General features: G+C 31.3%; 2 protein-coding genes across 2 annotated transcripts; one reads left to right on the top strand and one right to left on the bottom strand.

The window, feature by feature from the left end:
• Positions 1-5,805, bottom strand: LOC105173769 (beta-glucosidase 12-like). The gene is made up of 13 exons (XM_088875359.1): positions 5,600-5,805; positions 5,066-5,135; positions 4,125-4,183; positions 3,514-3,589; positions 3,326-3,403; positions 3,141-3,228; positions 2,795-3,053; positions 2,319-2,434; positions 1,982-2,193; positions 1,741-1,772; positions 1,551-1,653; positions 619-718; positions 1-403 (listed from the first exon to the last, which is right to left on the bottom strand). Exons 1-13 carry the CDS (start codon positions 5,765-5,767, stop codon positions 235-237), a joined length of 1,530 nt encoding a protein of 509 aa, XP_088731485.1. The 5' UTR covers positions 5,768-5,805; the 3' UTR covers positions 1-234.
• Positions 5,806-24,809: 19,004 nt separating this feature from the next.
• Positions 24,810-27,341, top strand: LOC148785063 (uncharacterized). The gene is made up of 5 exons (XM_088875214.1): positions 24,810-24,864; positions 25,661-25,789; positions 26,040-26,471; positions 26,604-26,700; positions 26,975-27,341. The coding sequence occupies exons 1-5, from the start codon at positions 24,810-24,812 to the stop codon at positions 27,339-27,341; spliced, it is 1,080 nt and encodes a 359-aa protein (XP_088731340.1).
• Positions 27,342-27,967: the final 626 nt, after the last annotated feature.

Raw genomic sequence — 27,967 nt, 5'->3', positions numbered from 1 at the left:
TAAAAAAAGGGATTAACATTGTATTTTATTATTGTAATTCTGATGTCAAATACAATTTGACCAATTATTTGGCTGGAACACAATACATGATCGAATATAACACAAATCAAACACTTACAATATTGAAAAATATACCCATGCCAATCACACAAACCAAACATTCCCTAAAAGTTTCTAGTCGATCGATAGCAACTAAACTCTGATCTTATTGCATGCATATAGGCTTCTCTCTCACTATGCATTCAAGAAATTCTTGAACCAAGTATATGACTTTTTGGGAATTCTTGTAAGTCCTTTTATGTAATCAATATAGGTAATCCCAAATCGTTGAGTGTAACCTGATCCCCATTCAAAGTTGTCCAAAAACGACCATGCAAAGAAACCTTTCACTTTTACACCTTGCCTGTCAACAATAAATGTAAAATTATCAGTATTGATTACACACATAGTTTATTTTTATTTCTAGTAGTTAATTTTTGACCTTGTTGAATTTTTTAAGAAATTGTATTGATAATATACATAGATTGATTTTAATGACAAATTAGAGAGTTTTACACACAAATTAGAGAATTTTTCCAAATAATTAAAAACAATTAATTAACTAAAAATTAAACTTACTCGATGGCTCGGTGAGTCGCCCGAATATGACCATTGTAGAAGTTAATCCTTCCGTTGTCATTAATAGCAACTTCGGTAACGTTATTACCGTCGGTCATACCTAGGATTAGTATAAAAGAAATTAAATTAAACATTCTCCAATACGGAATTTCCTTTTTATACATTAAATGACTATAGCTTAACAATTATGACAAATTAATATTATCAATCACAATTAAATAAAATTAGTACAAAAAAATTATATTTTAAACATAATTGATCAACATTTGTATTATAAATTTTAGATAGGTAAACTTACTTTAGTCATCAACATTTGAGTTCAACTTCAAAATAGTCTTTATTTTTTAATTCATTTTAAATTAGTACAGTTGATGGGTAATTTTCTAATATTTCACCCTTATGAAACTTTTATTTTAAAAAAATATACTTTAATCCCTCATTTTTTATTTTCTAAAAGTATATTCTTCTAAATATAGTAGTTATATGTTTTAAAATTTATTGTGAGGGACCAAATTGCAAATTAAAAATAAAAAGTGAGGGACTAAAAGTCTAACATTATTTTCTTTGCGAAAGAGAAAATTTTTTATAAGGTAAATATGAAAATTACCTACCAAAGGTGAAAACTTGCAGTGATTTGAAAGGATATGAATGATTTTGAAGTTGAAATCAAATGTTGGGGATTAAAACAAATTTTACCCATTTAACTACAACTGATATTTCTTTTTACTTACAGAAACAGGGTCAATAGTTGTTACATAGTGTGTAGTTAATCAATATTACCATAATTTTTTATTTTTTATCATAGTAATTTTTTATTTTTTGAGAGGTGGTCATAGTAATTAACCTTAACAAAAAGTCACATTTCTTCTAATTATATATATATATACATATATATATATAGAATACCACTGTAGAAGAACGCTTTAATTTACCAGTTTCTGTTATATAAATGGTTGGATTGTTGTATTTCTCCTTGGTGTAGACCAGAAGATCATGAAGTCCTTTTGGATAATCATCGAAATAGCTCACTGCAGTCTGAAATTATGAGGTCGAGATATTATAAAAATTAATCCGACAACATAATTTATAAACGGCTTATAAGAACTCTAGATGACAACTTACAGGTGTGCCGATGTGTACACCATTGGCTTGAGCTGTCAAACAATTCAGAAAACATAACATCAAAGTTTTGCAGGAATCATTATATCAAAGTGCGACTAAACCACAATTAAGACTGAAGTCCCATAAACAAGTTCAAAGTCATAGGTTTGAGTTTCACCAAATATATAAATATTTTTTTATTTTATGTAAATTTAATATAATTTATTTTATTATTCTTAATTATACTAATGTCAAAACTTACTTGAAAGACTGGCCCTATTATCCGTTGAGCTGCTAGCATTTCCACTAGTGACAACGTGTTTTGCAAAATTCCCCGTATAATAATTAATTCCCACATAATCAAAGGATCCTTTGACCAATGTCTCCTCCTCCTTTGTGAATTTTGGCAATCGATCTCTCACGATGGATTTCATGGTTGTTGGATAATCCCCATAAACTATAGGGTCCATAAACCTACAAATTCAAAAAAGAAAAAAAAAAGAAATTTTCAATGCTGGAACTTACTAAACTTGGTTTCAATTTTTGACAATTGACAATTCAAATTTTGACATTATAAACTTATATGTGTATATACTCACCATCCATACATAAAATCAAGAGCTCGTTGTGCTGCTCTAACGTCGAGTCTGCTGCTTGAATATGGTACAAACCAATGAGTTATTAGTACAATTCCTATGTCTCCCTTTTGAATTGCCTGCAACATAAATACTGGCAACTTTTAGATTAATCAAGAACTTTAAATTCAGGGTACGTGGAATAATGAATCAAGTATATTACGTTCACACGGCTGAGATCATCATGAGTTTGAATTTCTTGATGTAAATGGATATTTTTTTTATTTTATATGAATTTGATATACTTCATTATTTAATTGTTGTTTACGTATAATGTTATGACAAATTTACTGTTGGAACTAAAATTTTATCAACAAACGAACTAAATGTAGTGCTTGTATGATGCCTCTGATTTAACTCGACTCATTTTAACTCTTATCATCCAATTACCATTGGTACCTGCACAAAATTGTTCTGTGCATGAAACGAGAATAATTAACCTGATATTTCTCCCTGTATAGTTTGACAGCTGTTGCGTGGCAAAGAAGTAAATTATGGCCGACGATATAAGGTTCAGTTGCTGAATTCCCTTCCGCACAGATAGCCCTGTTGGAGCATCTCCCGGGGGGTGCGTTGCCAGTCATACCTCCATCATAGCCACCACTGGAGAATATATACGGCTCATTAAGTGTTGCCCAATGCTTAACACGATCCCCAAACTCCTTGAAGCAAAGCTCCGCAAAATCTTTATAATCATCACTGCCACCATAATATATAATACTCAGTTCTTCTTTTATTCTCACGCATGTATTACTTTAATAGTAATTATATGTAAATTTGACTTACATAATGCGAGGACTTAGAAATCCTAAGTATTCATCTTGTAAGGCTTGGGGAAGATCCCAGTGAAATATAGTTACAAATGGAGTTATACCTGTCCATTTATTTCAAGTGACAAATAAAACAAGAAAACTTAAAAATATGGAGTTCGACAAATAATTTAAGAAGACAAAATATATGAATTTAGTCACCATTTGCAAGAAGCTCGTTGATGACATTGTTGTAAAAGTCGATTCCTTCCTGGTTCACTCCCCCACTTAACTTTCCACCTGCGGGGTATATTATATTAAGTATATATGTAAGAATAAAAATTAAAATCAAGAGAGGGGTTTGATTAAATTTTCTTTCTTCTTAAGAAAAATAAGTTTCCATATCTTACTTGGTAATACTCGTGTCCAAGAAATGGACATTCTGAAAGCATCCATTCCGACATCCTTTAGCAACTTCACGTCCTCCTGCCACATCATATTTCACTAACAATTAATAATCAAAGCAGTGGGAGAAAAATTCAAACGCAAGATGAATCCATTAAACTTATTTACATATGAAAAAAGAATAAATATGCCGTCGATATTTAGGTGGTATTTAATTAAAATTTTATAAATTCATATATCTTATAAAATGTTGCATTTTATTTTTAAAAATAAAATTTTAAAGTATTTGACCATATTATTATAAAAGAAAATATTTTATCGTACCAAGTTTTGAATACTCAAATTTATCCTTAAATTCATTTCTTATCATATTTTTTTTTCTTCATCTTACATCATAGTTTTTTTGATGACTGATATTCATAAATAACTTTCTCTTTGATCACTTAATCATTCAATGATTTTTTATTTAGACACATTTAAAGTTAAAATATGTAAGCAGTTATGATAACTCTCTTTTATTAAATTATATAAACAAATAATATAATAAAAATTCAGCTTTATTAAATTATCCATACTGCTTTATCGAAGACAAATTTATTTAGAATCCAGAAACTACCTTGTACCGATTATAGAAGTCGACTGCCACGTCACCGTTGCTGCGGTCAGCGATTCTCTCTGTAAACTTGTCAAGTTATATTACTTACAATTTTACATATTAAACTGTTCAACTAAAAATAACCAAAGGAAAGAAAAGAAAGGGCATTATAGATTATATAACTTTAACTTTTAGATGCAAAGAAAAAAAAAAAAAAGAAATGCAATACATAGAACTAATTTTGGTAAGCAAAATGTGGATAGACTCGACTAAACCTAAATCAATATATAGCAAGTGCAATACATTTATTGTATAGTTGATGTACAGTTCAAAGAAAGCGGACAATCATATTTATTTAGTTTAAAAATATAATAAAACATATAAATCATGCATACACATCAATTATACTTAAATGATTAGTTCTAATAATGTGTATGCACGTATTATAGTATTTAGTCAATTGTGAATTAAATATCATTCCGTCCATGTCATGTACTGATCATGTCATGATATATATAATCACTAGTAACTAAAACAAATATAATATTTAATTATAACAAATTATTAGAATTAAAAAAATATCGCCATATTAAATAATTATTGGTTATGGGCCGGCAGGCAATATTTATTAGCTGTGATTTTTGTCAACGTGACTAAATCATTTGTCATGATTAAGTGCCACGACGAATACTTTTGTCATTGTGAATAAACTAAGTTTTTACATTGATTTTAATTTATAGAAATTAAAATTTAGACAATAATAAATTTTCTTCTGCTGAATACCACCAAAAGTATTTGAGATCACTGTTCTTCCATCACATCATATTTAAATATATTTTGAGATGCTATATTTGAATCGATGAAATTAAAATTTCAAAATTCTTCGTGCAAATTCTTTAGATTTATTCGGATTAATTCTAGATTTATAAAGAAAGGAAAAATTGTGCGTTACAAAAATGAACCTGGAAATTGGTGGACGTAAGTGTCCCATATACTTGGTGTTCTCCCATGTTCAGACGCAGCGCCTTCATACTACCAAACAATTAAACCAAACAAAAAGATCAGACGTAAGGCCGAAAGGTTTGCATGAACCAAAAAATTTAGGGTTTATTGGGAGTAAAACAAAGGGCAAAATGTTTTTCTAGTCCTAAAAAATAAAGACAGATTTTTTTTTTTTGTGCCACGACTATGGCAGGTGACATTTTTAGTCCCATAAAATTCAAAATCACGTCCTTTTAGTCCCAAAAAATATGATTTTAAGCCTTTTTAATCCAAACAATGCCTTTTTAGTCCCAGAACCACAACGTACGACGTACGTGACTATTTGGGATTAAAAGTACGTAATTATGAGTTTTATGGAACTAAAAACGACACCTGGCATAGTTGTAGTACCAAAATATATTTTGTCCTTATTTTATGAAACTAAAAAAATATTTTCCTGTGAATTACAAATGCAAGTCAAAGAGAAAGTAATGCAGACGGAGATGTTTAATTACTTGATAAGCAGACGAGGAAGCTCCGAATACAAAGCCTTTGGGGAAGCTGGTGCGGGTGAGATTGAGCGAAGTGTCGTTAGTTGCTCCAAACCCTGTGCTAGCAAATGATGAGCAAATGATGAGAAATAGCACAACTTGTAGAGTGATACAGAGGCGATGAGCTGCCATGGCTTTGCTTGTTTTCAGATGCCACAAAGTTTCATTCGATGGTCCATTATATAGACGTGGAGAGGCCTTTGATATGTCAACTTGTGTGATCATGCAGATGCAATAAATCGTAATTTAATATTAGAGTTTGGCGCTAATGGTTTCATACTTTTTAAAATATTCTTGTAAATTTAGTGGTTATATGCAAAATGCATTGTGTTGTTAAGTTCTAGACGGAAAAGCTATGTGTGTGGCATGTCGTCCGGAAAATTTCATTTTTTATCTCAAAACTTAGACCTTGTTCGATTTTGATCGTAGTGATTATGGGAATTCATTTTAAGGATACTAACTTTTAGTTTTTCTCATTTTTTGTAAATAATTAAATGGAAACGGGGCAAATTCTTCATTTTTTAAGCCAACAGACTTCCTAAGGCCCTAATCCATTTTTTCCCAACTTTCTCTTCCAAAGTCTCTCACGAAAAAATGGTAATCTCAGCCTATTGTTTTTTTAAATCTCACCCTACATCTGAATCACAAATAATGAGAGAATCAAAGAAGAATCAGATTTTTTTTCAATCCAAGAAGAAGACCTCTCACGCTTTCCTATTATAATAATACATGATAGTTGATTTAGGGGCATAATCCTTTTTTTAAGTCTGGTTAAAAATGATCATTTTTGTTTTTGGTATCACAATTATCGTGGGTTCGAGTTTTGGTACCATTAAATCCAAATATACGCCTTGTTGGTCCTAAGTTAACGGCAGAGGTCATGTGCCACGCACGTGGATGCTAATGTTGTTACCTCATATTTCCTCACGTGATGTTTAATGATACCAAAACAACAAAAAAAACATATTTTTTGATACCATTAAAAGAAAAAAAAATATTTTGACCAACTTTGACAGAAATTATAAGATTCTTTTTTATTTTTTACAAAAAATAAAAATATTAGAATTTTTTTGTTTTTAATATATATAATAAAATAGCTCTAAAATTATAATTATTTATATTTCAAATAATTTTTAAGATCTTTTTACTATTTTTGAAATTAAATTATTATTGGTCTAAAAATATATTAATATTTAATCACAAACTATAAAATCTAAAATTTATTTTGTGAGTAAAAGTATTATATATATTTATATTTTTTTTAAATAATAAATTAATTTTTAAATTAAAGTTATTTACATTCGCCAAAAATTATAATCCCTCCAAAAATAAAATATATATCTCTCACTGTCTCACATGCCAATGTTCCCTCCAAAATGTCCTAATCCAATAGCCACGTACTTGAGAAACACGTGCCCATTTTCGTCAAATATTTGTACGCATTACGTATCATTATAATAAAAACACGAATATGAGGTCATAACTAACTCTTTAGACGCTACATACAGTACATAATATATCGAATATTTGGATGATTAACATATATTAATTTTTTAAAATTAAAATATATATCGTATAATACAAAGAATATACGTATACGCCATGAGTTTAATTTAACCTCGTCAAAACCACATGTTTCACGCATAGAATAGTTTAAAATAGCCAGACATGATCCGGCATTGTCTCTTCAATTATTTTGGCTCACCATTTTTTTATAAGAGTATGATCTGTTCTAACGAATTTCGACGACCAACTTTATTACTGTAATCTATAACATACATAATAATTTAAAATAATAATTTAAAATCAATAGATCTGAACGTGTTCACCACTTCCACCCCTCGAACCCTGACCATACCGTTATTGTTAGACTAACAGAATGAACTCGTCATTAAATAGACGTTAAAATAGAAAAATATTTGTAATTTGAAACAATAATAAGGTGTTTGTAATCATGTCAAATTTTATAAGGGATGACTGTAATTTAGCCTAAATCAAATGAATGTCAAATTAAAATAGTTACTCTAACCCCCTAATACTTAATAAACTAGCAACGATGGCATGCAATCGCTGCGTGTATAAATTTTTATTTGAATGTAATGTGCTTATATTGCTTGTATAAATCAATTATTATGTAATTTACATCACTTTTTTCATATTCCATGAAATGAAGTTATAGTAAAATAAAATAAAATAATTTACATCAAAATAATTTTAAAATATATTATACGTAATAAAATATATAAACTGAAACATCACATTTAAAAAAAATAAATAAGTAAATAAAAAAATTAACTTAGATATATTATCGATATAAAAGATTTGGTATTGCGGTGGCACAGACTGTTGTTTGTGAGTGCAAAAGATGTTTCTTTTTCATAGTAGTATAGATAGATAGTATAAATATATAGATGAGAATATGAATTTGAGTAGGGGTAGTTGAAAAATACATATGAGATATTTTTTGTGATATAAAAAGTTGGTGTCGCGATATATGTAACCACTCTTTGTGGGTAAAAATGGAGTTTTCTTTTCATTAGTACTAGCCGTTATGACACGCCGTCTCTACGTGCATATAATAAATAATTAATTTATATTTTGAAATATATTATAAATAAGAATGAAATACATAAATCAAAATATTACATTTAAATAAAAACATATAAGTAAATATAAGAAAATTAACTTAAGTATATTATCAGTATAAAATTTTGGTATTGTGGTGTCACAAATTGTTATTTATGAGTGAAAAAGATTTTTCTTTTTCATATTAACTAGCTGTCGAGGCACGCCATCCTTGCGTGCATATGATAAATAATATTTTACATTTTAAAATATATTATGAATACAAAAATATATATATATATATATATAAATCAATACATCATATTATTTTTTTTTAAAAAAAGAAAGAAAGCAACAAAGAAAAGAAAGAAAATCAATTTAGAGGTGTTATTGGTATAAAGATGAAATTGGAGTTGCGGTATCATAACTGTCATTTGTTAAAAAAAAAAAAAAGTCTTTTCTTTTATACAGTATAGATAGAAAAATAAAATATAGTATGAACAAAAAAATATATAAATCAATATGTTGTATTTCTAAAAAATAAAAAAGAAAGAAAGAAAGCAGTGCAGGAAATAAAAATCAACCGAAGGGTATTATCAGCATAATAACAAAATTAGTTTTGTTGTGTCATAACCGACGTCTGTGAGAAAAAAAGATATTTTTTTTTATATATAATATAAATATAGATAGATAGCATAATATAAGAATAGAATTTGAATAGAGGTGGTTGAAAAACACATAATGGATACTTTTGGTAATCTAAAAAGTTGGTGTTGCAGTGTGAGTGACTGTTCTTCGAGCGTAAAAATGGAGTTTTCTTTTTATTAGTACAAGCTATTGTGGCATGTTATTCTTGCCTACATATAATGAATAAATTTTGTGCATACTTTGAAAATATAGTATAAAATAAAGATAAAATATATAAATCAATACATTACATTAAAAATAGAAAAAGAAGAAAGAAAGAAAAAACTTAATTTATCAATTAATGTAAAATTTAGGAAGTCAGATAAATTAATTATTTTGTCAATTGAAGAACATTATTAACTACATATAAAAATAATTTGATGCAACAGTGTCCTTAATTACTATTTATAAATGTAGAATAATTTTTTATTTTATATAGTATAAATAGATATAGGTTAGCCATAGTGGTACGCAACCTACGTGCATAATTACTATCCAATAATGGCAACATGGACATAAAGTCAAATTTGATTTCATAAATGCTACATGCACTTAATATAATATATATACATATAGAATATTTGGATGTAAACATTTCATTTTTTAAATTAAATATATCATTATTATCAGCACATTCTATGCACAGAACACTTGACACATGATGTGTTTAATTTAACCACGTCAAAATCATATGATTCGCCCATAGAATACTTTAAGATGGCCGGTATGATCCCAGCATTTTCTATTATTTTGGGGGGTTAAATGCAATTTACCTCCGTTGTTAACGAAAAAGTGTGTAGAGTTTTTGTAAAAAAATAAAGTGCAATCATATACGCTGTAAATTGACGGAAGGAGGTAAATTGTATTATATTTTAAATCACAAAGGGATTTTTTGTACTTTATTTTTCTACGGAAGTTTTACGCACTTTCTCATTAACACACAGGGTAAATTGTATTTAATCTATTACTTTGGTTGAACGTTTTTCCTATAAGAATATGATCTGTCCTCACGAACTTCCACGACTGCATTATATGTAATCGTTGTTATACCACCGAAAGAAATATAATTTTTTTGCTTCGAAACAATCATTAGCTGTGGTTTTTTTTGCTTCGAAACAATCATTAGCTGACAGCTAAAAATTATGATAGATATTGATTTATCATGGTAAAAATTTAAATTTTTTACGTTAGTTTTATACTGTGATTAATAATATTGATTTATTGTGATTTTTTAATCATGATTGTTTATAATTTAGAGAAAAGATAATGTTTTTTTTTGTACTGTATTATGATGATTTGGTGTTTATATTTTTTGATCTGTTGTTTTTATTTTTTATTTGAAAATTAATTAATTTATTTTTGTCCTGCAAGTTCCATGTTCAAATGACTACTTCCACTCATCCACATTTTTCTCTATATTTGTTTCCTTTTATTCGTTTCTTTCCTCTCAATTACATTTTGTTAAAAACTATAAATTTAATAAAAATATTACACCTATTTTAATCTATTTATTTGTACTCAATAGATGTCGCAGCACGTCGTCTCTATATGCATATAATAGATAATCTTTCATATTTGGAAATATATTATAAATAAAAATAAAATATATATATAAACCAACAAATTATATTTTTAAAAAAAGAAAAAAGAAAGGAAAGAAACAGAAAAAAACCAATTAAGGTATTTTGACACAATAAAAGAATTGGCGTAGTGATGTTAAAATAACACGGAGTCACAGTTGTAAAATAATAATACTAATACAATTAATTTCAAGACTTATTCAATTATAGGTATAATTGTCATATTTAAAAACCAGCACAATAATATTAGTAATTAACCGCCGTTTACGAGTATAGATGGCCTTTCTTTGTCAACTCATGGCCAAGACTAATTTTTGAATCATTTTGAAAAAAAATTGACAAGATCGGAATATGCGATACCAAAAGTAGTTTAATGGCTGACTTAGAAAATCAAAAGTAAATTTCTCGCAATTTTAGCTAATTTCACCCAAATTAGTGTCCGACACATCTTTTTTCTGTTTCTGGTAAGGTGTTGTTAATTTAGGGTTTTGTTGCTAATTTGCCGTACTTTTTTCCTTCTAAAAGATTCTTCCGATAGTTCAGACGGTCAACTAATAATAAGATTTAAAAAGAACTGACGAATCAAAATGATTTGGTCCGAATAAACAATGCTAAAAATAATTTAGGAAATAAAAAATGAAATAATACCTCTGTAAAAACGTCTAATATATATTGAAAGACATGAATAATAATTTTTCTTATTTTATGAAAAGAAATCAATGTTGTTATCGTTCTCAAAATGTGGGGTTGTGTATGAGTTGTCATTTGTTTATGCGACTAATTAAATAAGAAACAGTATCTGGAAGATATCCCCTTGCTCGATAATGATAGCATTCACGTGTTTCAGTCCGAGTTGACAAACAACAACAGCCTCACCACTTTTTTGTCAATTTTATGTATTAAATAAAAAATAAGTATGTCCTGTTGAATAATTATTTTTGTTAAGAAAAATATTTGAAAAAAATGTAAAAGAATTTAATAGTGGGTAATATATACAATTTTAGGGTAGCAATTTAGCCTCTATGATATTAAAAATGAGCACATTACACCCTTATAAGAAAATAGCAATTTACCTTCTTTATTTTTTAAACTGAAGCAATTTACCTCCTTATACAGGGAGGTAAATGCTTCATTTTAGAAAACATACGGAGGTAAATTATTGTATTTTAAAAAATATACAGAGATAAATTGCTATTTATTTTTTCATAAGGGGGTAATTTTGCTCATTTACGATATCACAAGGGGATTGCTTGAATTTTTTTCAATGATTTTATAAGGCATATTGGTTCGCAAATATATTTTAAAAGATTTTAAAAAATAAAAGTGTATGTAATTCATATTCTATAAAGATATTTTAGTCAATTTAACATAAAAATTGAATAAAAACATAATAAAGGAATTAGGAAATTAACACATTAATAAAGGGACGTTGAAATTACGAAGATATTTATAATTTTTTTAATAGGGAAAACAGAATTATGCTAAATTTAACGGAATGAGACTATGATTTACCCATTAATTTACTCATACCGTTGGGTCTTGGAATGAACAGTTCTGACTTTGGAATTTAATGAGTTTTGTTTAAAATAGAATCAATCATTACGTTGTTATATTATTATTTTAAAACAATTGGTCCGTACATCTTTAATAAAAAGCAAAGTATTAAAAAAGCAGTGACTTTCAACAAATTCCAATAATGTCAGAAAAATATTCACAAAAATACAAAGATGGTTTTTTTATTATAATTAATTACAATAATTAAATGAAGAATATCGTTTCGAATACTAATTAACATTAATGTTAATTATTATTTCTGCAAGTGAGGTTATAATAATATAAAATATAGTTAAAAATTATGATAAATATTAATTAATTATTATTAAAAGTTAAGTTTTCGTATTAATATTTGATTGCTGTAGATAGCATTTTTTTTGGAAAAAATTAGATAAAAGGATTAAGAATAATTTCATAAAATCATGATCTTCTCTTTCACAGAATGTATAAAATTACTTTTTTTTTATATATAAGAAATGAAGAAAAAAAGATTACGATTAGGGCTTACCTATTAAAATATTATAAAAATAAATAAATGCAAGTCTGCCCCAAGCTGGGGTAGACTTGCATTTTTTCCATGAGTCGTTGTCTTAGTTAACGATTTAGATGTTTTCAATACTTAATAATTATGTATTTTTTAAAAAAAATTAAATTATAACTTGTAATAATTTTTTAATGATATATTAAAATTTTAATAAATAAGTATTGCTGATTTTTTAATAATTATAAGTATCTTTATTAATTAACAATGACATCCAATATTATATTGTGTAGCAATTTTTTTTAAAACATAGGAAAAAAATAAAAATATTACAAAATTAATGATAATTAAAAATTTTAATAATATTCATCAATCCCACAAATGTGCCATTGGCATCGGCGTCGGAAATTGCTATGTATCCCATTTTGAATTGCTATGTATATAATAATTGGATAAAAAAATTAATAGTAATGACCGATACTTTGTTCTGAAAAAGTTATAATTTTGAATGGTAAATGATGTCATTATTTATTGTATAGTATTTGGTTTGATATATTAAACGTGTGATGTTATGTTGATAATATAATATAATGTTTGGTTGAAATGATCACAAATAAAAAGATCATTAACAATATCATTTTTATGTAATTTTTATCTTAATATTGAAGCTTTTGAATAATTACAAAAGATAACAAAAAATAACTCTCAGTATTATTTGAAATATAATTTTTCAAATAATAATTATTGTGGAGTTTTTATTTTTTTTCTACATTATATGAAGTAGAAATTCAAATAGTATTCAATTAAAAAAAAAAAGAAAGAGAACGAATGTTTAATTTTTTTAAAAAAGAAATACAAAAGTATGGCACAAAATTGTACTTTTTCAAATTTAATAACTAATCAAAACTAAGTATTTCTCGAAAGTCCTAAAAAAATGAAGCAACATTTTTTTATTATCTTTTATTATTAAATTATTATAATTAAATTACATTCTTTTAAGCATATATATATATATTCCACAAGGAAAAAGCCAAAGTGGAAAAATTGATTTTCGTGATAAAATAAAAATAATCAACCAATTGAATAATGACTGAATATATGAATTATGAAAATTATGTCAATTTTAAGTGGGAGGACATATAAGGAAAAAAAATTTAATCCTAATTAACTTAGACTAATTAATGAAATAGTGTATTCTACCTTTTAGGTGGGATAGGTGGGATACATTGAGAGTGTTAGCACGAGTTTTAGAAAAGTATTTTTCAACTTTTGACTCCAAAAAAATACTGTTAAGGTGTTAATTGGATGCCAGCTTATGCTTTTGAAATGACTAAAAAAAGCGCTTTTAAGTCAAGTGTGCTTCTAACTGTTTTGGTTTTTTTATAAATAAATTCAATTATTTTTTAATTTTTTAACCTCATTTTAATATTATTAAATTAACTTTATCATTTTTATTTTATCTTTAAATTTGCATATTTAAAGTTGATATTAAAATTTTCAAATAATCATATAATTTACAATAATGAATTTACATTTTCATATATTAAATACTTTAAAATTTTTATATCTTATTTGCTATATTATCTAATTATGTTATTCCTATATTATTAAGAAATACAAATTAAATAGCTACAATTAATTAATAAAATAATTTGTCTTTGCAATCATGCAAGTTTAAATTATATATGAATCAATAATTATATTACTTAGTGGGAGCATTCTTAAATTAAATATTTACTTTTTCTATAAATATTTTGAAAAATTAAATATGAAATTTACTAGTTGAGATAAAATTTATTATTTTTTATGAATAATTGACAAACAACAAGTGTAAATATAAGCAATAATAGTATCTTTTTAATAAATAAAAATTATATGTTCTCTTTGCATGAGAGTCCTATGTTCTCTCTGCATGAGAGTCCTACCAGCACCAAATCACTTCTTGTCCGTCAGGGAGCGTTTCTCCATGTGTTTTTAAGCCGTCGGCTTTGGAAAATCATCGACATTGTTGGGGTCTCCGCTTCTTAGCAGTGGCTTTCTGTGTCTCTAGTGTTTTGTGTGCTTTGTTTAGTTGATTTTTCTCTGGTGTTTACTTTTTCGGTGGTTTTTTGTTCATGTTTTTGGGTTATGTATTCTTAAATTTACCGTGTTTCGTTCTTTTATCCCTTCTCTTCTTGTCTTATTTCGTGTCTGTGACGCGTTTACTTTTCTTCCAATTTCCTTCGTGTTTCTTTCTTTGTCTGGTAGGTTGGAGTTCATTCAGGACATACAAGATAGCGTTACGGCCTCGTTTTTTGGTCAACGATTGCACATCCCCTAGTGACCGCATATTTGTTTTCTTTAGTAGTGAAGGATGTTGTTTGCAATAAATTAGGGAAAAATCTTAACAGAAACGGAGGGTGCTGGGGTAGTGATTCCCGACAGTCTTTGGTCTGCTGACTCATAGTTCTATAACTTGTTCTAGGTGGGGTAGCTCCTATTGACCAAGCAACCTAAGTTCGAGGCCGCCCTTGTCTCCCTACTTACTAGTATGCTGAATTCAGTTAAGGCTCTTGAGATGAGGAATCTGGCTTAGGGTGAACACACCTAACTCTACTCGGCTGCCCCTCTTATGAACACACTTGGTCTGTTTTTCTCCCTAATTTCTTTTCTAATAAACTGAGTTGAGGGATCCCAAAATTCCATTGTGGTGTGGATGCAATTTTAGAGGGCTTCTACGTTGAAGTCTTGCGTGAACTGATGAAACGAAGGAGGTTCAAAATAAATCAAGAAAAAGATAATTCTTGATTTAGAATTTTTTTACCTCTCGTTTTTATTTATGCCATTAGTTCGATTTAATTTTATTGTTGTTTTTAATTAACTATATTGAATGCCCAGGAACTCCTAGGGTACATCCTTGAAACTATGGTTTTATTATGTTTCGTTTTAATTTTCTCCTTTTTAATATTACTGCTTCCACTTGCGCATTCCTGGGCCGACCCACTCGCGTTTTGCGGTGCTTTCATTCGAATGCACAAGTTGTGACAGACAAACTAGAGGATCTAACCTCAATCCCCTGATTATCCACCTAAATGCTACTCATGAACAGAATTTAATTGGCAGAGGAAAATATTCTGATCTGAAGCTATGTGGACATGGACAATAGGGTGTGAGGATCTCATTCGAAGGTTGTGGGGGTGGTGGCATGGACAGCCCAGCAGGTCATTTGGTTATGAAGAGTCTATCCAGCACTAGAGCAACGTTAATTAGTTGGGACAGATTGCACTTTGGGTCATGTTTGATGAAGGGTTAAGGAATTAGAGGAGCAACTGTAGAAGTTGGATATAGATCCAATTAGCTTCAAGGATAGGTAGAAACGGGATGCACTGAGATGCGAATTGGAGGAATTGTTGTCTCAAGAAGAACTCATGTGAAAGCAATGAGGAAAGGCTCTTGGCTCTGTGAGGGGGACATAAATACTACTTATCTGTGCAAGGGCGAGTGTTAGATAAGTAGAAACTCGATTTTTCACCTATAAAATAATGATGGTATTTGGAGCTCTTCGTTCGAAGATACTATAGATTATTTCTAATTATTTCAAGGATCTATTTTAGTTGACATATCCTTTATATGAGGACATTGATGCAGTTGTTGGGGGGATGGCGGCACGAATCAGTAATGACATGAACAAGGCTCTGGCCCAACCATTTTCCTCGGATGAGGTAAAATTTTTTATTTTCCAAATGTATCCTTATAAATCTCTGGGGCCGAATGGGATATCTCCTATCTTCTACCAAAAATATTAGCATATTGTAGGTTTGGAGGTACATTTTTTGTGCTTGAGTTTTTAAACCACAAGAATTTTGAGGCTAAATTCAATTATACCTATGTTGTCCTGATACCAAAATATCCTAAACCCGAGACTATGAGTCATTTTCATCTGATTAGTCTTTCTAATATCACTTATAAAATTGCTTCTAAGGTATTAACTAATAGGTTCAAACTATTGCTCATAGCCATTATCTGTGACCCTCAATCGACTTTAGTTCCTAGTAGGACACAAGTGGGAGGCTTGGTGGGGCACGCTGTGTTGGAGCTTGATCTTAGCAAAGCCTATGGCAGTGTGGAGTGAACTTTTCTTGTGACGGTTATAGCTAAGTTAGGTTTTCATTCTACGTTTATTTCTCTTGTTCACATGTGTGTTTCCACGGCATCTTATTCTATTGTGCTATCTGATCAGATATCTGGTTACTCTCACCCCTAGCGGGGTCTCTGCCAAGGGGATCCTCTCTCCTCTTATCTCTTCTTATTATGTGTAGAGACTTTAGGTCATCTTATCTCTATAGAGGAAGCCAATGGGGAATCTCGAAGAGTGGTTGTTAGTCGCCATGGCCATATGTTGATCTTTTGCCAAGCCACGAGCCAGGTGATGCAGTGTGTGAGGCGGACTTTGAGTATGTTTGAGAAGGCATCGTGGTTGAAAGTGAACTTAGAGAAGTGATCGGTGACTTTTAGTCGTAATATTCCTTGTGCATGTAGAGTGGACCTCACCAATATTCTTGGAGTGTAGGTGGTGGATAGGCATGAAAAGTACTTGAGCTTACCTGTTCTTGTGGGTCGTTCAGAAAAGGCTGTTTTTCAAAAATTTGAAGGATAGGGTGTGGGAGAAATTGCAGAGTTGGAAGTGCAAAAATCTATCTCAAGAGGGGAAAGTGGTTTTGTTCAAGTTGGTTGTATAGTCCATTACCATGTTTGTGATGAGTTATTTCCTTGTTTCTTTGTCTACTAGCACGAGATAGAGGGTCTCATGGCTGCCTTTCTTTGGCATAATAAAGGGGTGAGAAAAATTGATGGCTCGCTTGGGATAAGATTTGTGCTAGCAAGAATATGGGTGGTTTGGGCCTCAAGAAGATGTGTGCCCTTAACCTTGCGATGTTGGCAAAGCAACTCTGACAAATGATTACCCACCCGAATAGTTTGGTAGTTGCATTTGGAAACAGTGGTACTTCCCAACATCCGAGTTGCATGAGACTCGAGCAGTGGTGGGTTGCTCCTTCACCTAGAGGAGTATTTTAGCAACGCAGGACTTGATTGCAGCAAGGTCTCGGTGACAAGCTCTGGTTGGCTTGTTAAAATCTGGATAGATCGGCCTATTTGCTTCTGGGTAATTACAACCGCAAACACTTTGCATTTGCAAAGTACAATGAACGAGTATATAGATGGGGGGAGGGGGGAAGCTGGAACGAGGAGATATTAAGGCCTGAGTACAATGAACGCCATATTAGCGATTCCCTTGGATGTGGGCGAACAGGACCTACTACAGTCGCACTTCAATAAGCATGGCCAGTGTTCTTTTTGCAGTGGCTATAAAAACTCATTTGTCAATGTTTTGTTTCTGATGACTAGTCGGGTTCTTTGAGCTCGACATCCTTCTGGGTAATTACAACCCCAAACACTTTGCATTTGCAGGCTATGGTGAACGAGTTGATAGATGGGGGGAGGGGAAAATTCTTCAATGATTCAACTAAATTAATAATTTTCTCATCAAGTAATATCATTTTATGATTTATAATAAATTATATTATAGAAAGAATTCATTTAATTAATATTTTATATTTTAATAATAATATCAGTTTAGATTTAAATATCTCAATACAGTTTTCAATCTAAAATGAATTGTATAAAACAAAAAATACACACAACTAAATTATTAATTTTCTTATCAAGTAATATCATTTTATGATTTACAATGAATTATATTCTACAAAGAAAACATTCAAATAATATTTTATTTTTTTTAATAAATAATATCGGTTTAGATTTAAATACCTCGATATAGTTTTCAATCTAAAATAAATTGTATAAGACAAAGAATACGTTAATCTAAATCATTAATTTTCTCATCAAGTAATGTCATTTTGCGACTTATAATGAATTATATTATACAAAGAATATATTTAACTAATATTTTATTTTTTAATAAATAATATCAGTTTAGATTTAAATACCTCAATATAGTTTTCAATCTAAAATAAATTGTATAAGACAAGGAATACGTTAATCTAAATCATTAATTTTCTCATCAAGTAATATCATTTTACGATTCACATGAATTATATTATATAAAGAGTACATTCAACTAATATTTTATATTTTAATAAATAGTGTCAGTTTAGACTTAAATACCTCAATATAGTTTTCGATTTAAAATGAATTGTATAAGACAAAAAATACGTCCATCTAAATTTATAATTTTCTCATCAAGTAATATCACTTTACGGTTTATAATGAATTATATAATACAAAAAATATATTCCGCTAATATTTTATTTTTAATAAATAATTTTTATTTAGATTTAAATACCTTAATGTAGTTTTCAATCTAAAATAAATTGTATATGATAAAGAATATATTCATCTAAATTATTATTTTTCTCCTTAAGTAATATCATTTACGGTTTACAATGAGTTATATCTAACAAAGAATATGTTCAACTTATATTTTATTTTTAGATAAATGAGATCAATTTAGATTTAAATATCTTAATACAATTTTCAATCTAAAATGAATTGTATAAGACAAAAAAATATGTTCATCAGTTCATCTAAATTATTAATTTTCTTATCAAATAATGTTTTAGGTTTTATATTTCTTATATTGGGTACATACAAAATTTGCTTAGAATTTATATATTATATTATAAATTTTTATCAATAATATACTATATATTAATAATATATTTAAAAAAAATACCAAACTTATTACCCGGGGAGGGGCGAGGCCGACGAGGCAGGTTCTGGGAGGGTTTAAGACAAGACTCGTACCCCGCCTTGGACCTAGTCGGGGCATGTCCAATCCACCCCAAACCTGCCTTAGACCCAAGACATTTCATCCCAAACTCGCCCGAAATGGGGTTCGGGGCAATTGCCATCCTTAGTTATTCGGGCAATATTGAAGCCTGAGGACGTGAACGCCATATTAGCTATTCCATTGAATGTGGACGAATAGGACCTACTATAGTGGCACTTCAATAAGCATTTTCGGTATTCTTTTCATAGTTGTTACAAACTCATTGGTCAAGGTTTTGTTTCTGGGGACCAGTCAGGTTCTTCAAGCTCGATATCCTTCAGATTGGCTAGCTGGAATTTTATTTGGAAAGTCGCGGTACCCCTAATGGTTTGACTTTTCATTAGGAGGGCCTGTAGAATTCTTCTTCCTAGTTTGTTTAATCTGGCTCGATGAAGTGCTGCGGTAGGGGGGACTTGTCCATGGTGTTGTACTGAGTTAGAAAATCTTCGCCATACATTGCTCATATGACATTTTGCCCTCCTGGTTTGGGCATTATCTAATATTTCTTAGGGCTGTATCAAATGTGATCACAATGACTAGGAGGATTGGTTTCGTGGGCTTCATAGGAATCTGGATAGGATAAGCTTTGGCTGCGACCTTCTAATTTGCTGGTTTCTCTGGTGGGCTCGGAATAAACTGATTTTGCACTCCTGGCTGATGAGGTTCTTAATCGCGTTTGGAGTATGGAGGAAAGTTTTCTGAAGGGATTTCAGGCCACTACGGAGATCGAGTAGTCCGGCGAGGCTCACCATGGGATCCTTTGTTCTATTTAATTGCCTTGGTTTTTTTCTAACTCTTTTGTTCCTTTGTCCTAGTTTTTAGTTCTTAGTCTTAGTTTATTGTCTTGGAACTGCTTTTTTCCTTCTGCTCTTGGAGTGGAGTTATATGCTATGCTCATCTGTTTGGCTAAAAAAAAGGTATTTTTTTAATAAATGGGAGCAAAATGATCTTTCATCAATTAAGTTTGTGGCAGTAAGCCCCTCTATCCTCTGGGTGTAGTCACTTCTTTATGTAAAACGTTTTTTTAGTAGAACGGCGAACAAATCACCACTTCCACTACCAATGAGAGGACTGAAAGCGGCCTACTTGAAAATGGCTCCTTGACTTTGCTTTCAATTGGCTTGGTTCGAATAGCTTAGTTGTTAGTTAAAAGACTCTGTATGGGGTTCTTTCTGTAAAGTTATAAATGGAAGACGACTCTGGCTTCAAATGTTAGAGCCCACTCCTGAGGGCCATTTATTTAAGTTTGTTCTGGTGCCGAGTTGCGTCAATTCCCTCACTTGGAGGAGTGAATGCCAGTCGAAAGGCGCATCTACGACTGCATACCAAATTTTCCATAGAAGGGCTTGATCTTAGACCTGGTGCGAGAAATGCTTTTGTTTAAACGAAGCCAAGGGGGAACTGGAAGAAAAAACGGTTTTTTGGCGCAACTTGCTCATATTGTAGATCCCACTTGTATATTATATTTGGTGCTTTTTCTTTGCATTCTGCCTTCTTTTGTCTTCTAACTCTAAAAAGGGTAAGAGAAGCTAAGGTTTGGTTGAGGTTGACAAAATGGAAGTATCGAGGTGCGTTTGGTGATATCGTATAGTTGATCATGACTGCATTTAGGAGTGATCTTTTCCTCTTTCTATCATAAGAGAAGAAAGAAAGTAGTATAGAACGACCTTTATTAAAAGCAAGTACGTGGTGGACACCCCTGCCCTAAGAAGAACGAATCAAAAGTAATTTTTTTCAAACACTATCCAATTTAGTTTTTGTCTGTTTTTTACTCCTTTTACAAACACTATTCACTTTTTATTCTGCTGCAACTGTCAATTTTTTCTACAAAAATCACTTCTGTAAAAATAGAATTTTTCGCAAACATTTCCATTATCCCATAAATTAAGATTGTAAGGCATGGTCCAATATTAATATCGAGTTATAATCATACAAATCAAACGTGTGATTAAACATGATAAATAATCTTATCATGCTTAATCAAATAAACCAAACGGGCTTATACTTTATTCTGGAAAAATAAAAAATTCAGTCATATAAATGTATGAGGGTGGTAATTTTAATCTTGTATGAATTTATTTCGATAATCTTGTTCTGTAATTTTAAAATTTTGCACATTTAGAACAATTACATGGCCGAAATGTGCTTAAATGGTCGAAAAAGTGCATACAATTAAACTGGTCACGTGCACTTTAATTATCGGCCAATTTTATGTTAATGTGCGAAATTCTTATTATTACAAGACAAAATTAATAAAGATAATAAAATAATTATAAAATGTATTTATTAAAAATACTCAATAATATTTATTTAGTAAAATATTTAATAAATCATCAAATAAAATTTAAAAAATTTTAAAGCAATAATTAATAATTATTGAGTATTAATTAAATTGTAAATATCACTTCAACTAATAAATAATAATTGAAATTAAAAAGAAGAATTGGCCGGAGTCATCATTTAAATGACGACTCATGTCGAAATTTTATAAAAGGAAAAACAAACACCTAAGGTAACAACTAATAATAAAAGTGCCGTGTCTACCCCATTTTGGATTGCGTATAATATTTTAATAAATCAGCCCTTCATATCAAAGTTCTTCTGTTAAGGAAAAGATACGTTCAACTTTTGATTTGAAAAGTAAAAGATCGACCAAAATTGGCCAAAATTTATTTTAGTCGTCCCTTATCTTTTAAATTTATTCCATTAATATCATTGACCTTAGACTTAAGGGATGGAATATTTCACTGAAAAGGGGTGAAGTTGAGAAACGCCAAATTTCTGCATTATTCTTCAATAAAATATTTACTTAATGTATTATAATCTTATTTGTTTGAAAAAAAATACACAAAATTTCAAAAATTACCAAACAACGTATTATATATATATTTTTTGCATTAAAAAGATCAACATCAATTCATCACTTATGCTGACAAAGAACTTTATATATTTAACGGTAAATTACAATGATCTCTTCTGAAATTTTGACATAATTACGAATATCCTTTTATTATTTGATAGTTTATCTGTTTTTCTTCACAAGTTCTTATCTTGCAGCACTTTACTTAACGAAGCCGGCACACTGAAACCATCTAAAATAAAATTCAACATAAGTAAACTAAAAATTGCATCTCCTCCTGTATCTCTATAAGAATTTGGCATTTTCCATTGTAACGTAATATTCCATCCTTTATAATTTAAATTTCGCTAAATCTAAAGATCAAGGATCTTAATGGGCTAAATTTAAGAAATGAGGAACTGCTAAAGTGCATTTGAAAGATGAGGGAGTAAAGTGGAACAAAAAGAAGAGATAGAGACTAACAACTAGATTTGGCCTTTCAATTGCTACATATATAGTTAGATAAAAAGTTAAGAGTATTAACTTATATATTATTTTAAAAAAAATTGTAATTTTTAGTCCTATAAATAAATGAGGGTAGCAACTTCAATCGTAATTAAATGAAAAATACAACCAACACTTGACCAATGTGCAAAATTAAATATTCATACAAAATTAAAATTACTATCTTCATACTTATCGGGCCAAAATTATAATTATCCTATCTATTTAATCTTCATACTCTTTGTATTTTTTTTTTCTATTTACTGAAATGAGATGAGCATACTGTGGTATTTTCAAATGGTGAGAACATTAACACTTTAAAGGTAGAAATGAAAAAGTAAAAAGTCAACACCCATCTTGTATTTTTTAATAGCTAAAATGCACAAAAATTAGGAAAATTCATGTTTTTGAGAATTTATCCCTGTACGAGCCCAAGAAAGATAAAATAATTATTATTGTGGAATACAAATCAATATAACTATGATTACATATTATTAGAACAAACAGTAATGATAAATAATTTCGGCTCAGGGAGCCGGATCCCATGGGAAAGCCCACAACCACATAGGCTAGCAACTCAACCACCAATTGCTCAAACCTACCAACGGACGACAGCCACCAAGGTGCACACACGGCCACCAAGGCATCATTGAACCACTTAGGTTAAGCTTTCGCTTTTCTTTTTTCTTCACTTGTTTTTCTCTTCTTTTTCTTTTTGAAAGTAGTGAATAAATAGGGAGAAACTATTGATGCTGGCATAAAAAATCAAGAAAGAGGGAAGAATACGAAGATGATTAATAAATTTGGTCATGGGAAAAGAATAAGAATGCGAAGGGTTTCAGTCATCTAAAAATGAGAATCGGGTTGGGTAATGGGTGGATCGGGTCGGTGGGTCTAGTCAAGCCTTCTAGGTGGTGGATTGGGTTGTGGGCTTGGGCCTAACACATTTCATCCTAGGCCAATTTTTCAACGTATTTCCTCTTGGACCAGGACCCAAAAGGGAACCTAGCCCAAAGAATGGATCTGGCAATCATCATCGCCATTTTTGCCTACAAAAAAAGAAATGCTAGCAACTAATGCAAAATTGATATAAACAAGAGTAAAATATCAACTGATAGTATTTGCACATAGCAGATAAACTTGCACACAACAGGATTTATAGATTTTAGGAATAAGCATTAAGCACCAATCACAAAAATCCCATAAAGAAAAAAGAAATGCAAAAATCTCACAAAGTGAAAAAGAAAAATCTTACCGATCATCAGAAGAAAAGAACCCGAAGGCTTTGATACCACTATTGGGAATTCATCCCTGCAGTGAGCCGAATAGAGAAAAAATAATTATTACTGCGGGATACAAACTAATATAACAATGACTAAAAGTGCGTCTTTGATATCGATAGTGTCAGCCGATGGTAGTAGCAACAATAAATTGTGCTAGAGCAACAACACATGAACAATTACGGGGAGAAGGAACTCACTTGAGATGTATAAATATGATTCGATTGTCACAAAGACGGATAGAGTAATTTCTGATGAGTTCTTCTCCTTTGTTTTCCTGTTTCTGTTTTCGTTAAGCTTGGAGTAGAGAAATTACACCAGGATTAATCTGAGCGCTCAATCCTATGAGTTTCTCTCTATTTTCTCAGCTCAACTATTTCAGCACAAACTTATAAACTTACAGTGATGATGAAGTTTTCTAGGTGGACTTCTGTTCAAGATGAATGACTGTAATGAAGGAATTCGTGGAGAAGAAGAAGCTACTGCTGCTTCTACTACTGCTGCCATTGCTCTGTTCTCACCTGCAATTAGTTAGTGCTGAATTGGGTCTTGAAGTCATGTTCTTTGTATAGCGTTTTTGTACTATTTTGCATTACGCATTTTTCTTTCTGTTAGTTGGTTGTTGGGTTAGTTGGAGATATTTTCTCTCTCAATTGTATTTATATCAAAACACTCTCATAATTCATATATGAAGGAACAAAAACACAGCAGCATGCTTTGCTTTTCCCCAACTATGCATATAATTCAGTTTTCCTCTTTCTGCACAATATTTGAACATGGTATCAGAGCCATCATATGATGGTGTCTGGATACTGAAAATATATCTATGAAATCACCAATTGAAAAACAACAAAGATGAACGAAGCAGCTGCTGGAGCTGGTTTTGGTGTGAGCTCATCCTTAGGTGCGAGTATGGCTTACGAATTTGAAGATTTGAAGATACATACCTAGGATTTTCCAGGTATGGTTTTGGTTTCAACACCATGGACGCGTAATAATTACCTACTGTGGAGTAAATCTTTTAAAGTTGCACTCACGGCAAAAATGAAACTGTCTTTTATGGATGGATCGTATCCAAAACCCTGATAAAAATACTGAAGAATGCAAACATTTGATTAGAACAGACAGTATGGTGTTTTCATGGATTATGAATTCGATATCTAAAGACATTGCAAAGGTCTTCTCATATGCTAAGTCTGCTATAAGTTTATGGTTGCATCTTGAGGCGCGGTTTAGGCAGACAAATGGCTTTATGATCTATAACTTACAACGCGAAATTGCTTCAATTTTTCAAGGTAATATGAATGTAGTTTCGTATTTTACAAAAATCACAATGTTGTGGGATGAACTTGAGTGTGTCAATCCTACGCAGGAATGTACATATTCTTTGCAACGGACTGTGAGCAATAAGATCGCTTCTACTCAGTTAATGCAATTGTTAATGGGATTAAACGATTCCTTTGGCGCAATACGCAGTCAAATTCTTGTTATGGATCCACTTCCTTCAATGGATAAGGCGTACTCCCTAGTTTTGAGAGTTGAAAGCCAGTGACAGAGCAGTATCAGTATTGAAAAGCTTAATAGCAATGCAGTGATGATGATACGTGGTGCTGAATACAGAAGAGAAACAGGAGGTAAAAGCTTTCAGTAGAGAAAACAACACATGGATAAAAAGAACTAGTACTACACGCATTGTGCAAAAACAGGACACGCTAAGGAAACATGCTTCAAACTACATGGATATCCTGAATGGTTTAAGGAGCTAGCTGAGAAGAAGAAGAGATATGGCATTGATACTCGAGGCTTGAATGTAGTCACTTTTGAGACTGCTGCAGGTTCGCAATAAAAGGTATTAACACAAAACTTATCCGCGATAACGAGCGAATTGCTACAAATGCTGAAGGGAAAAGACACAGTCAGATCCAACTCAAGTACACTTCGCCAGGTTGGGCGAATTCGCAGCAAGTACCTCTTTCAATTTTCTGTCCAATACCTTATGTCCGAACTTGTGGATTATTGACAGTGGAGCTACGGCTTATATGTGCGCAAATTTGCAACTTATGAGTAACCTTAAACCTTATATAGCTGATTCGTTGGTAATTCGTCCTGATGGAACAAAGCACAGTGTTGCACACTGTCGATCTGTTGGTCTCTCACATGATCTTTCTCTAAATGTAGTCCTCCATGTATCAAGTTTCAAACACGATTTACTCTCAGTGAGCAAACTGGTTTCTTCGTCTAACATTGCCTTCATATTTTCACATGATTATTGCGCGGTGCAGGACCAGAGGACTAGAGGAACCTTGGCTGTGGGAAGATTGGTTGGAAGCCTTTATGTGCTTGATAGTCACTCGTTTGATACAGATGAAATAAAGAAGCACTTTATGATAGGAGAAACAAAGATTTGCTTTAATGCTCATAGCAATGATGTTTCGCTATGGCATCGACGACTCGGACCTACTTCGCTACTTGTATTAAAACATACGAATGTTATTAATGGTCGCAATTGCGAGTTGGGTATTTGTAATGTCTGCCCGTTAGCTAAACAACAAAGACTACCATTTCTATCAAGTGAATCACGTTCAGAAAATATTATTTATTTGATACACGCAGGCATTTGGGGTCCTTATTCTCAATTTTCGACTTCAGGATACACATACATGTTAACACTGGTTGATGATCATAGCAGGGCTACGTGGGTTTTTCTTATGAAACACAAGTTGCAAACCATGAGCTTTATTGAAGGGTTCTATCAAATGGTATTAACTCAGTTTAACAAGAAAACTAAGACCATTCGCACTGACAATAGTTTGGAGTTTGTAGGCAATAAATGTCAATCTTTCATTTGCAACCATGGAATAATACATTAGCGGACGTGTGTGTATTCGTCAACAAAACGGAGTGGTTGAGAGGAAACACAAACATCTATTGCAAGTGCTAAGGACCCTGCTGTTTCAGTCATGCATTCCTTCACATTTTTGGAGAAATGTGATTCTTACTGCTATGTATATCATCAACAGGCTTCCAACTTCAGTTTTGCACTGGAAGTCGCCTTATGAGGTTTTATATAATAGAGCAATGGACTGTTTGATTGTTCGGACTTTTGGATGTCTAGCATTTGTCACTAACGTTCTACCCTATAAATCTAAGTTCACCAAGAGGGCATTTAGGTGTGTGTTTGTTGGTTATGCCTTTGGTCGAAAAGGGTATAAACTGTATGATTTGGATGATAAAGTGATGTTGATTTCCAAGGACGTCATCTTTCATGAGGATTGTTTCCCTTACAAGGACATTTCGGAATCTGAGCATGCTATTCCTCTACCTATCTCTGTATGGGATGATGACCCTTCTTCGAGCCAGAGTTCGCCTATAGCAGAACATAGTTAGGCATCAGTTGAGCATGTGTCTGATTTTCACCACACCAATCCACATATTTCAGCGCAACAACATGAAGGTGCCTCCTCTGTCCCCGTTTTGCGAAGATGCTTGAGGCAAGTGACCGAGCCATCTTGGCTTAACAATTTAGTATGCAACGTTTCTGATGCTTCTACGGCTTCACCTACAGTAACCTTTATAACGCCCTCACACCATGCAGTAATGCAAGCTATCGCCCTTCTACGAGAACCTACACTGTACCTAGAGGCTAATGCATCGGCAGAGTGGCGATCCGCCATGCAGGCTAAATTAACTGCCTTGGAAGCAAATAAAGCGTGGGAGGTCACACCTCTACCTCCTAACCATACTCCCATTGGGTGCCGCTGGGTATATAAATTGAAATTGAGAACAGATGGTTTTATTGAGTGATACAAGACTCGTTCAGTTGCGAAAGGGTACAAACAAATCGAGGGCATCGACTATAATGAATGTATTTCCCCCATTGCAAAATCAGTCACAGTGCGATTGTTTTTTGCTGTTGCTGCAGCTCTTCGTTGGCATATCCATCAATTGGATATTAATAACACCTTTCTACAAGGATATTTGGAAGAAGAAATTTATACGTCCCCTCTGGAGGG

This window comes from Sesamum indicum, linkage group LG11 (genome assembly GCF_026168435.1).
Source record: "Sesamum indicum cultivar Baizhima isolate 11 linkage group LG11, ASM2616843v1, whole genome shotgun sequence".
Lineage (NCBI taxonomy): Eukaryota > Viridiplantae > Streptophyta > Magnoliopsida > Lamiales > Pedaliaceae > Sesamum > Sesamum indicum.
This window is presented reverse-complemented; position numbering and strand designations above follow the sequence as displayed.